This window comes from Dermacentor albipictus, chromosome 1, assembly GCF_038994185.2.
Source record: "Dermacentor albipictus isolate Rhodes 1998 colony chromosome 1, USDA_Dalb.pri_finalv2, whole genome shotgun sequence".
NCBI lineage: Eukaryota > Metazoa > Arthropoda > Arachnida > Ixodida > Ixodidae > Dermacentor > Dermacentor albipictus.
In genome coordinates, this window is record NC_091821.1 from 503,621,424 (window position 1) to 503,634,945 (window position 13,522).

Below are 13,522 nucleotides of genomic sequence, written 5' to 3' on the forward strand. Positions count from 1 at the left end.
GCTGTGTTTGGCAGAAATGTGAGGAACACCGCGAAAGGATCGTGAAACGGAGAAGGGCGGCTGCAACTCCGAAATGTCAACCGAGACCAGCATGAGACGACGAAGAGGCGTGTAGTGGCAATGTTCACTCATGTTATGAGTCAACTAGTTAAGGTCATCATCATCCTCACGCTATATAATGGTGCGTTCGGATGATGCCGCTGCTTCGTGGAAGATAAGCGCTGCCCTCTGCGTGCTGCAGTACGTGACGTAATTGAACAGTGTTACGTTTGATAGACCTCGTACGTAGACGTTGTCTGCCTCCTCTCGATGCAGACCATTACCAACCGTCATCCCGCGGCGGCTGCGTACGGTGCGGCCGCGCGGACGCTATACTGAAAGCGATCCGCGATGGGGACAGAGCTCGTCGAGTGCTGATGGCTCGTTGTGCGCTGTGCTCTCGCCGCTTAGTTCGCGTTGAAGCTAGGGGCAGCATGAAAATCTATTCACTCGCTGCTGCGGGCCCTATTTTGAAGAGATCGTCTTACGTGACAGACGGAGGGACGGACGTGCGGGCTTCCATGTTGGGTACGCATACAGATGCTTATGCATATAACAGGTCGATGATATTAAAAATTGTTTTTTTTCTCCACTCTTTACAGAACTGTTACTTTCGCGTGTTGATTTTTTTTAGACTGCCGACGCATTGAGAATGGAGCAGGACAGCACGGTGGACCACGGTTTAGTCGGAGTAGTACAGTTTCATGCATTTGCTGATCACTTGAATTGGTAATTCGACAGTAAAGTAACGGTCTGTGAAACGTGGTGACAGCTTATAATAAAGACAGCGCTTACTAAGTCTGCACTATCTAAGGTATAAAAAGAAATGCAGTAAAGAGATAATAATGGGTGGCAAGAATGATGAGAGGAATAGAAATTCACGTTTATTCAGAACAGATTCAGCGCGCTGTTGGCGGCTGTTCGAGACAGCTCGCAGTGGACGTGAGGCCTCAACAGCGGGTACATGGTGCGCCACACGGCGGCCAAGTCTTGGTTCGAGTCCAGATAGACGGCGCACGCCAGAGACTCGAACAAGTCGGCCAGCGGCTTCGGAGGGCACGGCCCGTTCTCGGCTGGGTAACCCTGCAGCGAGCGAAGAAAGACGAGTTCGTATGTCGAGATGTCGCAAAGTTTACTGTTGGCACGAGGTTCGCAACGCGATGTCCTACAGCGAAGAAAATTGATAGTACCTTTCTGTGCGTGGCTGATGCCGTTTTGCCGAGTAGCTTACTCAAAAAAAAAAAAATTACCGACGATTACGTTACTTCCTAATGCGAAATTTGAGCGCAGCAAATAAGCTGTTTCACCTTTTCGATAGATTGAGGCAAAGAAATCGAGCAACACATGTATGCGCTATCACAGAATTTTTTTTTTATTTTTCACACGTATTCCTCTAACAAAGACTCCACTAACAGTTCTTGACAGTCATGAAGGAAGCTTTGTAGTCGGAGAAATAGACTGATATATGGCTCGGGCGATTTCGGCTCGGGCGGTGCACATATACAGATCCGCCGCCACCGATCTGGCTCTCTGATTGCCACCGCACAGGGCGAACGGCAGCGGCAATTTCGGCTCGGGCGGTGCACATATACAGATCCGCCGCCACCGATCTGGCTCTCTGATTGCCACCGCACAGGGGTTGCATTGGAGGAGGAGCGAAGAAAGGAATTAAGTTCGAGCCGGCGCTTTGACAACCGGAGACTCGCAGGAAGAGGGGGGAGGGGGGCGGCGTGTACACCCAGCGGCAAACGATGGGGGCAGAAGCGCGCGCAGCAAGCGGACAACACGATAAAGGGAGGAGGGAAGAGATAGCAGCGACTGACTGATGCCGCTGACGCCGATAGTGAGTCAACCCCAGCTGCGGAGTTGGTTTCAGGGACAACGCCGCCGATGCCGATACAAACAATATGATACCCTCGCTTCCGCAGCGCTAAGAACCAGGTCTAGCCGTGGGAAGGTGGTCACGTATTCGTCGACGTGCCGGGGCCTACGTGAAATAACCGGCGCGTCGGCAACTGAAGAGCACCCTATCCACCACACAAGAACAGGGGGGGGGGGGTGACCCTTTCCTCCTCTTTCTGCATGGCGGCGACGGTGTTCTATGCAGTCACGTTATCTTGACTCTCTAGCGGCGTCAGCGGCATCCAGCGGTATCAGTCGGTCGCTGCTAGCGCTGGGGGGATGAAAGGGGGGCGGAGCTGGTTACGAGGCCGACGACAACGCCGACGACGACGCGAAACCCAGGAACGGACGCCAAAGAGCTGCGCTCTAAAAAATATCTGCCGAAGGCTGGATCTAACCTCTGCTTTCCTGCAGAAGCGCCCGATGCTCTAACCGTTAAGCTGCTGACGTACGCATACTCCTCGCGTGCCTACGCCAAGTAGCTGTCGCACGATAGCAGAACGCGTCACGTGTCACAGTGCGCGCGAGAGCGCGTTCGTGCGAAAGCACGTGCGCGTGCGTTAGTATTTCGTGCGGCCGTGGACGCTATAGATCGCCACGGGCGAACGATGGTCAACCTGACCACGGTCTTTCGTGTCCGCACTCCTAATCTGCCCCCGCGCGCTGCCCTCCCCCATTCTACTTCCCACGACAAGCATCGCCTTCGTCCTCGTGACAATTACTCCGTTCACAATTAACAGTGCGTTCGCATGAACGGCTGTAAGGATTTCTGCATTTATACTTGTGAACAATCATAAGTCCCTAACCATAAACATTGCGTAAGATTTCACGTCGCATAGGCTGACAATAAAGACAGCGATACGCGCCGTATTTACTTTTGTCATCGTCATCATCATCATCATCAGCAGCAGCAGCAGCAGCCTCCAATTACCCCTCTCCTGCGCCAACCGATTCCAACTAGCGCCCGCGAATTTCTGAATTTCATCGCCCCACCTAGTCTTCTGCCGTGCGCGAGTGCGCTTCCCTTCTCTTGGTACCCATTTTGTAACCATATATATATATATATATATATATATATATATATATATATATATATATATATATATATATATATATATATATATATATATATAATATAGATATACATATATATATATATATATATATATATATATATATATATATATATATATATATATATATATATATATAAATATATATATATATATATAAACACACACCAGAAAAAAAAAAGCAGTTCTGGGTCCGGGTAAATATTCACAGTGAAGTAGACGCGCGTATGAAGCGGTTTATTGACGTTTCGGCCGGGGTCCGGCCTTCATCAGAATGATGAAGGCCGGAATGATTCTGATGAAGGCCGGACCCCGGCCGAAACGTCAATAAACCGCTTCACACGCGCGTCTACTTCACTGTATATATATATATATATATATATATATATATTGTACTGTAAAATAGGGAGCAGTGGGGCTGTGGCTAGGAGAGAGACAACGACGACGAGAAAGAACAACCTTGTTTCGGTGCTCGGTCGGCTACACTACCTCTCGCTGCTCCAACGTTCTAGTCGCGTGCTTCGCGACAATATATATATATATATATATATATATATATATATATATATATATATATATATATATATATATATATATATATATATATATATATATATATAGTGTTATGGCGTTCAATTAACCGCCTCACGTATATTAAAACGTGTACATGCATTGAATCTGCATACTTTCTCTTTAGGACAGATCATATGTTTCGGCTAGGCAGTTAGTCCAGTAAAACTAATTCTAGAAATTTTACCTCTAGACAATTTAAGATGTCTGCTACCGTGTTAAATTTAATCCCAACAACATTCTCGCATAATATCCAATATTTCCACAGAAATATTTCCAACGCGTTTTCTGAAGGGACCAGTATGTGATAGTGCATGATCCAGGCTAGGGTAAGACCGAATGGCGAAAATGATTAGGCGCATGCAGGACAGCCCATGTCCACTAGAGAATGCCAGGGGGGAGGGAGGTATTCTGTAAGTGTCCACCTAGGGAGCATGTCCATTTCGTCTGCTGCTTCAGTGCTGATAGGTTGGGGGCTTCTATCTACTTCTGACGCGCACACCAACCCAGCCAATCAGAATTTCATCAGCAGACGAAATGGCCATGTCCACTAGGTGGACTAGAAGAGTTGATTATTGGGCTAGTTGGTTTTTCATAATTTAACTAGTAACTTAGCGCAATAAAAACCTCAGAAAAAAGAAAGGTGGACAAAGACATACCCGCAATTGTTTAATGGTAGGACAGAATTGTACATATATATCCTCCTATCGCGCATGCTCATACCAAGCAAGAAAAGAACAGGCATATGTACACCCGTGAGCAAAAGTATACGGACCAGGGATTGCGCGATAAAACTCAACTTCTCCTCTTTCTGCGAAATGCAACTTGAAATTAGACTGCAGTCTAAACTTGGCATTACGAATTGTCTAGTGCACTTGTCAGTTTCCGTTTATGCCTGTTAATTACCATGAAATTTTGTTTTTTTGGCGACTCTATGGTCCGTATACTTTTGCTCACGGGTGTACATCAAAGACGGTTGCGCAAAAAGTCAAATTCAGGATCAAGTAATGAGACGGAAGGCTAGAAGCTTTGCCGCTCCCGCCCAGAATGGTGGTATAAGCGTCACACCCACACGCAGTAACATGAGCGACCATGTGTGATCCCTTATTATCACGTTTTCTTTATTTTTTGGGCATGTTCCCTTCAACAGTCATTGACGCAAGGCTCGGTTTTTCCTATGTACATTCTTGGCAGGAGCGGCAAAGCTACTTGCACTGGAAACCAAGAAGACAGGTGTATAAGTGAGCCTTCTATCTCATTACTTGATGCTATGTTTGACTTCTTGTGCAACCGCCACTGATGTGCATGTGCCTGTTCTTTCTTTACTTGGTATGCGTGCGTATGCGTGATAAGAGAATATACAGGAGCTGCATTCGATTCAGTGCTGGTTCACAGCACCACTTCTGCAAAAGTGCCACTGGCACCGCCGCGGTGCAAATTCAGTTCCGTGGTGCATGTGGATGGATGGATGGATGGATGGATGGATGGATGGATGGATGGATGGATGGACGGACGGACGGACGGACGGACGGACGGACGGACGGACGGACGGACGGACGGGCGGGCGGGCGGGCGGGCGGGCGGACGGACGGACGGACGGACGGACGGACGGACGGACGGACGGGTGGATGGATGGATGGATGGATGGATGGATGGATGGATGGATGGATGGATGGACGGACGGACGGACGGACGGACGGACGGGTGGTTGGGTGGGTGGGTGGGTGGATGGATGGATGGATGGATGTTATGAGCGTCCCCTTGAAACGGGGCGGTGGGTTGCGCCACCAAGCTCTTGCTATTATACTGCCTAATGTCCTACCTAGGATAAACAATAAAAAAAACATAATGAACTACCATACCGAAATTTTCTGATCCCATACTTCGAACTGCGCTGTTGTACGTCTGCGTTTTTTGTCGTTTCCCTACTTTTCTTCCACCAATCCTCCAATCGCCTCTTACTAATGTCTATTGCGGACATGTTTACTTTTCCACTGCTCTCGCTGATCCGAAGGGCTTCAGGGAGGCCAGTGGTGCCTAAATCGACCGCTGGGTAGGCGTCTTCACATTTTAACAAAACGTGCTCCATAGCCTCTCTAGCTTTACCGCAGCAAGCACATGCTTCTTCAGTCTTATACCTCGCTTTATATGTGCGTTTTCAAAAACATCCCGATCTCTCTCAGAAAAGTAAGGAGCTTCCCTTTGAGTTATCATAAATTGTTTCTTTCCTGATTTCGTTTTTTCCTCTTAAGTAGTTACTCATGGCAGGTATCGTTTCCATTGCCGCCACCCATGAGATTATTTCATCCTCTCTGACTAACCGTTTGACCTTCATTGTTGCTGTTTTGCCCACCATACAGGCCGCATACTTGCTCGTAAGCTTCCTAGTTCTTTTCCTCCACTGTGAATCAATATTTTTCCTGTACAGATAGCTCAAAACTCTCCCAGCCCATTTACTTTCTTCCATACTCCTCAGCCGTTCTTCATACTCAATTTTAGTGCGAACTTCCCTCGTTTCATAACTTGTCCAGCCCATACTACCCTGCACAGCTTCATTTGTAGTCTTTCCATGAGCGCCCAATGCGAGGCGACCCACTGACCTTTAGTTCCCATCGAGTCCTGATTGTGCCCCTGATTTAAAGCAAACAACCGCGATTTCCAAAAGTAAGTCCTGGAACCATTACACCTTTCCACATGCCTCGGAGGGCCTCGTACCTATTGTATCTCCATAGCGATCTGTGCTTCATTATGGCTGCATTTCTCTTTTCCTTCACTGTTATTGTTTTTTCCTGTGTTTCCATATATCTATTGCCTTCGTTTATCCATACGCCAAGGTATTTATATTATGTTACCCGAGGTATTTCCTGGCGCTGTATCTCCACTGTCTGTTCACTGTTTTCATTGGATACCAAAACACCTCATTTTCTGACACTAAATTTCAAACCTAAACGTTGCCTTCCGGGCCGCAGATATTAGCCAGACGTTGCAAATCACTTTGCTTGTTAGCGAGCAACACAATGTCGTCCGCATAAAATAAACCTGGGAGTTGCTGCTCTATTACTGTACCCGCCTGTTTGTATGAGAAATTAAACATGATATTACTTCCTTCTAGCGCCCTCTCCATCCTCACCATGTACAGTACATCATAAACAGTAGCGGGGATAAAGGGCACCCCTGCCTCTGTCCCTTGTTGATATGAACTTTCTCCTCGCTCCTCATCCCTTCCCGTTCAACGCAAACGGTATTTTTTTAGGTAAATCTCTCTCAAAAGCTGTAGACAATGGTTACCTAAGCCTTCCCCTTCCAGAATATCCCATAAAATGTTGCGGTCTACATTGTCGTAGGCTCCTGTAATGTCTAAAAAGGCCACATACAACGGTCTGCGTTCTGCTTTTGATATTTCAATACACTGAGTAAGAACAAAGAAGTTATCATCCAAACGCCTACCTATTCTGAAGCCATTATGAAGCTCTCCCAAAATGCCATTATTCTCTGCCCATGCTTGAAGCTTTAACTTGATTGCCTGCAGTGCTACCCTGTATATTACCGATGTTATGGTCAATGGTCTATACGAGTGAGTTCCATATGTTTCTCCCCCCTTACCTTTATAAATTAAATTCCTTCTACTTTGTCGCCAACTGTCTGGTATTCGTCTATCTTTTAAAGTTTTTTCCACTACTTTCACCAGAGCTTCCTTACTTTTTGGTCCTAGTTCATTTATCAGCCTAACGGGAACCTCGTCTAGCCCTGTGGCTGTGCGCTTAGGAATTTTCTATTCGGCTTTCTTCCAGTTAAAATTTGTCAGCACCAGCTTCTTTTCCACTTGGGTCTCTTTCATGCTCTTATTTTTCTTCAAATACAACCTCGTCATTGGCTTGTGAAGATTCGGCTGTTATCTTTCAGATGTAATTTATTGCCGCTTCTCCTTCCAATCTGTTTTCATCTTCGTCTAGGATATGTTGTTGTATTGTTGTTGACTTCCTGCCTAATAGTTTGATGTGGTTCCAAAATATTCTAGGTGCGGCCTTCTTTTTGTCACGTGTTTCTGACAACGAACGTTCACTTTCACCTTTTAATTTTGCTTGCACCAGTATTTGAACCATATACTTTTTCTCCCGGTATATATCCCATTTACTGGTTACTTCATCCTGCGGCAACTGCGCCTTCTTTTTCTGCCTGTGCTCTCGAGATGCTTTCTGTCGTTCGGCGATCGCTTCTCGTATCTCCTTGTTCCACCAGCTTTTCGGTTTCTTTCTTCCTTTCCAACGAACATGCTGTTTCTGTTTCCGTATATTAACTTAGAAGCTCACCATTTTCCCACTCTTTACTTGGCCATTTGCCAAGTTCTTCTTCGACTCTAGTAACTATATTTGCTATTTGTTCAGCGTTCAAATTTGGACTGGCCATTTTGCGCTCATCACCCTGTTTCCCAACTACATACCCCATTTTCAACATGATGCGTTGGTGGTCACTCCCTATGCCGCTATGCTTTTCCTCATCAATGACCATTTCTCGTTTAAAGTGTCGCGTGCGCTTCACTTCAGATTGTGCGTGACCTAGCGCACGGCATTCATTGGAGAATCCAGGTCTTTTGTTATCGTGCAGATGCACGCTGCGGCAGCTTACGCGATGTGTCTCGTCGAGACGATAAATGCGGACCGCTCTGCGAAGAAACGTCGCGCTATGTTCGTTCACTATCCATAACACAGGCCCTGAGTGTCCGACGGTCAGCAAAATTAGGATGTCTAATGTTTTCTAAATGATAATGTAGGGCAATGTTGTTTTGTCTAATAACATGGGATATGAATACAGGGCGTCGCGCGGAATTGCAAATGATTACGTGAAAAGGTTTTGCATATGTTATACATTACGACTGTGTGCTGAACATAGTATTTTTCATCTATAGAAACCTATTGGTTTGCTAAATTATATTGGTTGCATTACTCTAAACGAATGAAAGTGAAATCGCTCTTGAAACAGAAACAATGTGGCACTACCATTTACCCCCATGCTATTCGCTCACCTTCCTAAGGAGCCTATTAGAGCAACTGCCGTCAATGAACGCCTAAATATGTTAAGAATGAGCCATACTCCACTCCTCTAGCGTAATGACACGCTGGTGCTTCAGCTGACGCAAGCTGCAAGCTCGCCTGAGTCACAAAAGAAAAATAACTGCTTGCGCAGTGGTAGAAATGCCGGACGCTAAAGAAATTCGAATATTCGCGCCAAGCAGTTTAAGATCTTGACGTCACTGCCATTTCCGGTGGTGACGTCACTTCAGGTATATTTTTATATTTTCCTTGCTGTTAGTTGTTCCCCCGGTACGTAGATTGCGATGGTTGCGACGAATAGCCATTTTCTTGACGTGTGGGCTTCTAAGCAAGCTTCGCCACCAGTTTACATATACCTTGTCAGAACCCCTACTGAGATTCAACACGAGAAAAAAAAGCTACGAGAGCGAATCAGAAAGTCTTTGCCCCTATTTCTTTAGCCAAAATAAAGCTGAAAATTCGAAACCAGCTTATCCGTTCGCAGCGGTGGACCTTTCTTGGACCGGCCCGGCCTTATCTGGCTGTAGCTCCGCGGGACGGCGCTGCAGTCAGTTTTTGAAGGGAGGGGGAGTCGGAAAGCTTATCCATCAGGGAGCCAAATGGAGAGAGTCAATTCAAAATGTCAAGAACATCTTTGGTTATCAGGTACAATGATTAGGAAAAAAACTTGGCTGGGCGTTACGTATTTGTGGACCGGAATTAATTGCACATAAGAGAATAAAGAGTTAGTGGAAGGCATAAGCCCTGATATTAAGGGTTTCGGGAATGGTGCTGAAAATATCCTATTAGGCGACATGAATGACCACATATAGGATTTAGATGGCTATACCGACAACAACGGGAAGTCAATGCTAGACCTTTGTGAGCAACATAACCTTGTTATCCTGAATACAGGGCCTAAGTGTGAAGGGCAGATCACGTGGGAAGTGAGAAACCGGCAATCAACCATTGATTACTGATGACAGAAGGAATTAATGGTAAGTTGAGAGAAATGGTAACTAATGGGGGGGGGAGGAAGGGTATAGCAGCATAGTGAGTGATCATAAACGCATCATTTTGAAAATAGGATATGCAGTTGGGAAAGAGAGCAACGAGTGCAAAATGGCCAGTCCAAATCTGAACGCTGTACAGATAACAAATAAAGTCACTAGAGTCGAGGAAGAACTTGGCAAATGGCCAAATAAAGAGTAGGAATATAGTGAGCTTGTACGTGTAATAACGACAGAAATACGGAAAGAGAAACAACATGTTCGTTGGAAAGGAAAAAAGAAACCGAAAAGCTGGTGGAACAGGGAGATACGAGAAGCGATCGCCGAACGACAGAAAGCATCTCGAGAGCACAGGCAGGCAAAGAAGGCGCAGTTGCCGCAGGATGAAATAACCAGTAAATGCGAAATATACCGGGAGAAAAAGTGTATGGTTCAAATACTGGTGCAAGCAAAATTAAAAGGTGAAAGTGAACGTTGGTTGTCAGAAATACGTGAGAAAAAGAAGGCCACACCTAGAATACTTTCGAACCACATAAAATTATTAGGCAGGAAGTCAACAATACAACAACATATCCTAGACGAAGACGAAAACAGACTGGAAGGCGAAGCGGCAATAAATTACATCCGCAAAATAACAGCCGAATCTTTGCAAGGCAAGGACGAGGTTGTATTTGAAGAATAAAAGAGCCTCAAAGAGACCCAGGTGGAAAAGGAGCTGGTGCTGACAATTCCAACTGGAAGAAAGCCGAAGAGAAAATTCTTAAGAGCACAACCACAAGGCTAGACGAGGTTCCCGTAAGGCTGATTAATGAACTAGGACGGAAAAGTAACGAAGCTCTGGTGAAAGTAGTGGAAAAAACTTTAAAAGATAGACGAATACCAGACAGTTGGCGACAAAGTAGAAGGAATTTAATTTATAAAGGTTAGGGGGGAGAAACATATGGAACTCACTCGTATAGACCATTGACCATAACATCGGTAAAAGACACAGTAGCAATGCAGGTAATCAAATTAAAACCTCAAGCATTTTGGGGGAACTTCAGAATCGCTTCAGAATAGAAGCCTTTAGATGATAACTTATTTGTTTTTACTCAGTGCATTGAAATATCAAAAGTAGAAAAAAGACCGTTATATGCGGCCTTTTTAGGCATTACAGGAGCCTATGACCACGTAGACCACAACATATCGTGGGATATTCTGGAAGGGGAAGGCTTAGGGGACGATTGTCTACAGCTTTTGAGAAAGATTTACCTAAATAATACCGTTTGCGTTGAATGGGAAGGAATGAGAAGCGAGGAGAAAGTTCATATCAACAAGGGACTGAGGCAGGGGTGCCCTTTATCCCCGCTACTGTTTATGATGTACTGTACATGGTGAGGATAGAGAGGGCGCTAGAAGGAAGTAATATCGGGTTAATTTCTCATACAAACAGGCGGGTACAGTGGTACAGCAGCAACTCCCAGGTTTATTTTATGCGTACGACATAGTGTTGCTAGCTAACAAGCAAAGTGATTTGCAACGTCTGGCTAATATCTGTGGACAGGAAGGCAACAATTTAGGTTTGAAATTTAATGTTAGAAAATCAGGTGTTATGGTATTCAATGAAAACAGTGAACAGACAGTGGAGATACAGGGCCAAGAAATACCTCGGGTAACAGAATATAAATATCTTGGTGTATAGATAAACGAAGGCAATAGATATATGGAAACACAAGAAAAAACAATAACAGTGAAGGGGAAGAGAAATGCATCCATAAAGAAGCACAGAGCGATATGGGGATACAATAGGTACGAGGCCCTCCGAGGTATGTGGAAAGGTGTAATGGTTCCAGGACTTACTTTTGGAAATGCGGTTGTTTGCTTTAAATCAGGGGTACAATCAGGACTCGATGGAAATGAAAGGTCAGTGGATAGCCTCGCATTGGGCGCTCGCGGGAAGACAACAAATGAAGCTGTGTGGGGTGATATGGGCCGGACTAGTTTTCAAGTGAGGGAAGCTGGCAGTAAAATTAAAGGGACACAAAGGTTACTATGAAGTCAAGTTAAAGTGATAAAACAATGCTCTAGAACGTCTAAGGCGTCAATATAATCGCGAACAGAGCTTTAGTAACCGAGAAATTGAGGTAAATGTATGACACGATTTGAGACCCACCAGCGACATTCCGGTACTATAGCCCGATGACCAAGGCACTCATCGTAATTTATATGTCACTAGTACTCAACCACTCGTATTAAAAAAATATCATTTCATTAGGTTATAAGAGGGAAGAAAATGCTACTTGTCTACTTCTGTGCGATTCTAAGAAAAAAATAACATCTTGACGTTACCCTTCAGTAGTATGGGTGGTCAAAAGGTTTCGTTTTCGCTCGACTCTGCGCGCTCGACTCTGCGCCGCGCGCGCTTTGGAGTTTCAGTTGTTTCGTTATCGCGTCGTGCTACACTGGTTCTGCTGGCTCGCGAAACCAGCATTTAGAACAAGCAGCGAGAATGCCACGTCCATGTGATGTCGTTGTATGCGCGAACGGTCCGCGGAGCTTGGCCAAGGGCAGTTACAGCGGCGAATCCAACGTTACTTATCGCTGTGTGCCAACGAGTGAACCTCTCCGTTCGAAGTGGTGAAGTGCCGTACCTTTGCCACAGCGCGTTGGCAAAGAGCCGAAAAATCGCATAGTGTGCTCGCTGGACGTTCGTCCAGAGGATTACGAGTTCAACGCCGACTTACTGAAGTCATGTGGAGTGCCTTTCAAAGCAATGCTTTCCCGTAGCGCTGTTCCGTCGGTCTTGCCTGCATTCTCCGAAGCGCAAGAACAACTGCAGGTCGAAGAAGGGGCGGTGAGTGCGGCATTTGGTTTTCACGAAGAAAAAGCTACAAATGTGCGAATATGTACAGCCACGACATACAGTTGCCATCGTAGTAGTACGCAACGATGCCGGCAGCGCGAGCCCTCAGTAGTAGGTCACGTTCATCAGTGCTTAAATCGCTGAATCGAGCCCAGCATCGCGAGCCAATGTGTCGTTGTCAGGGTCGTCCATTGCAACGAGCGTCAAAGTTGGCGCCATAAAATAAAGAACCAGCTTATCGTCGCGCGCTTTCCCTTCCGCTAGCCACCATAGTTCCGCTTTCGCGCTGGTGTCGGCTCTGTCTTGGCTCTGTTTCTGGCCGCGCGTTTGCGTTGTGTGCAGAAAAGCCTTGGCGCCGTCTGCGGGCGCCGTTTTACTCACCGACGGCGCAACGTCACTATGAGACCACGACGTCACCCCTCCTCGAACGGAGGGCGGGAGATTCGAACTGCGCTAGAGGTGCGCAGACGCTTCAGAACGCATTTTCTCTTAAAATAAGTCTCTTCTTCGCATGAAACGAGCGTTTCGGGATTTCTCGGATGGTATTTCAACAGTCCACGTTGACTTGATATAGCTACGGAACAGCCACCACAGTGTGACTGCACTGACGAGGACGAAGACGACGTGTGTGCCGGCTTGATATAGCGTCGCCATTTTGGCCTCCATAAGCTCACCTGTAAATAAATTGTAAATAGTATTCGGCTTCAGCTTCACGTAACATTAATTTGGTGGAGGTGGATGTTCCCCGTACCCGTCATGGAGCTTCGCAGCGGTCGCAACGGCGACAATGCAACTTCGGCTCCTGCTGGCGGCACTTCATCTACGCAAGCGTCACCGCCTGCAGCCCCGACCTACGTCGCTGTTTCCCCACCTCGATATCCTGGTGTTTTCAACGGAGTCGGCAGTCCTGATGCTGACGACTGGCTCCGCTTATACGAACGTGTCAGCACCAGTCACAGGTGGGATCCGACTATTATGCTTGCCAACGTACTTTTCTACCTCGACGGATCTCCATTGGCGTGGTTCCAGACTCACGAAGAGGAGATCTCGAGCTGG

General features: G+C 46.2%; 1 protein-coding gene across 2 annotated transcripts in view; it reads right to left on the reverse strand.

Moving 5' to 3' along the window:
• Nucleotides 1–898: 898 nt before the first annotated feature.
• Nucleotides 899–13,522, reverse strand: part of LOC139054887 (uncharacterized) — an 82,567-nt gene continuing 69,943 nt past the window's right edge. For both annotated transcript variants that reach the window (XM_070532584.1, XM_070532583.1), the window contains exon 3: nucleotides 899–1,122. In XM_070532584.1, the coding sequence (XP_070388685.1) occupies nucleotides 990–1,122 (133 nt within the window). In that variant the 3' untranslated portion in view covers nucleotides 899–989. The remainder of the gene's footprint in view (nucleotides 1,123–13,522) is intronic.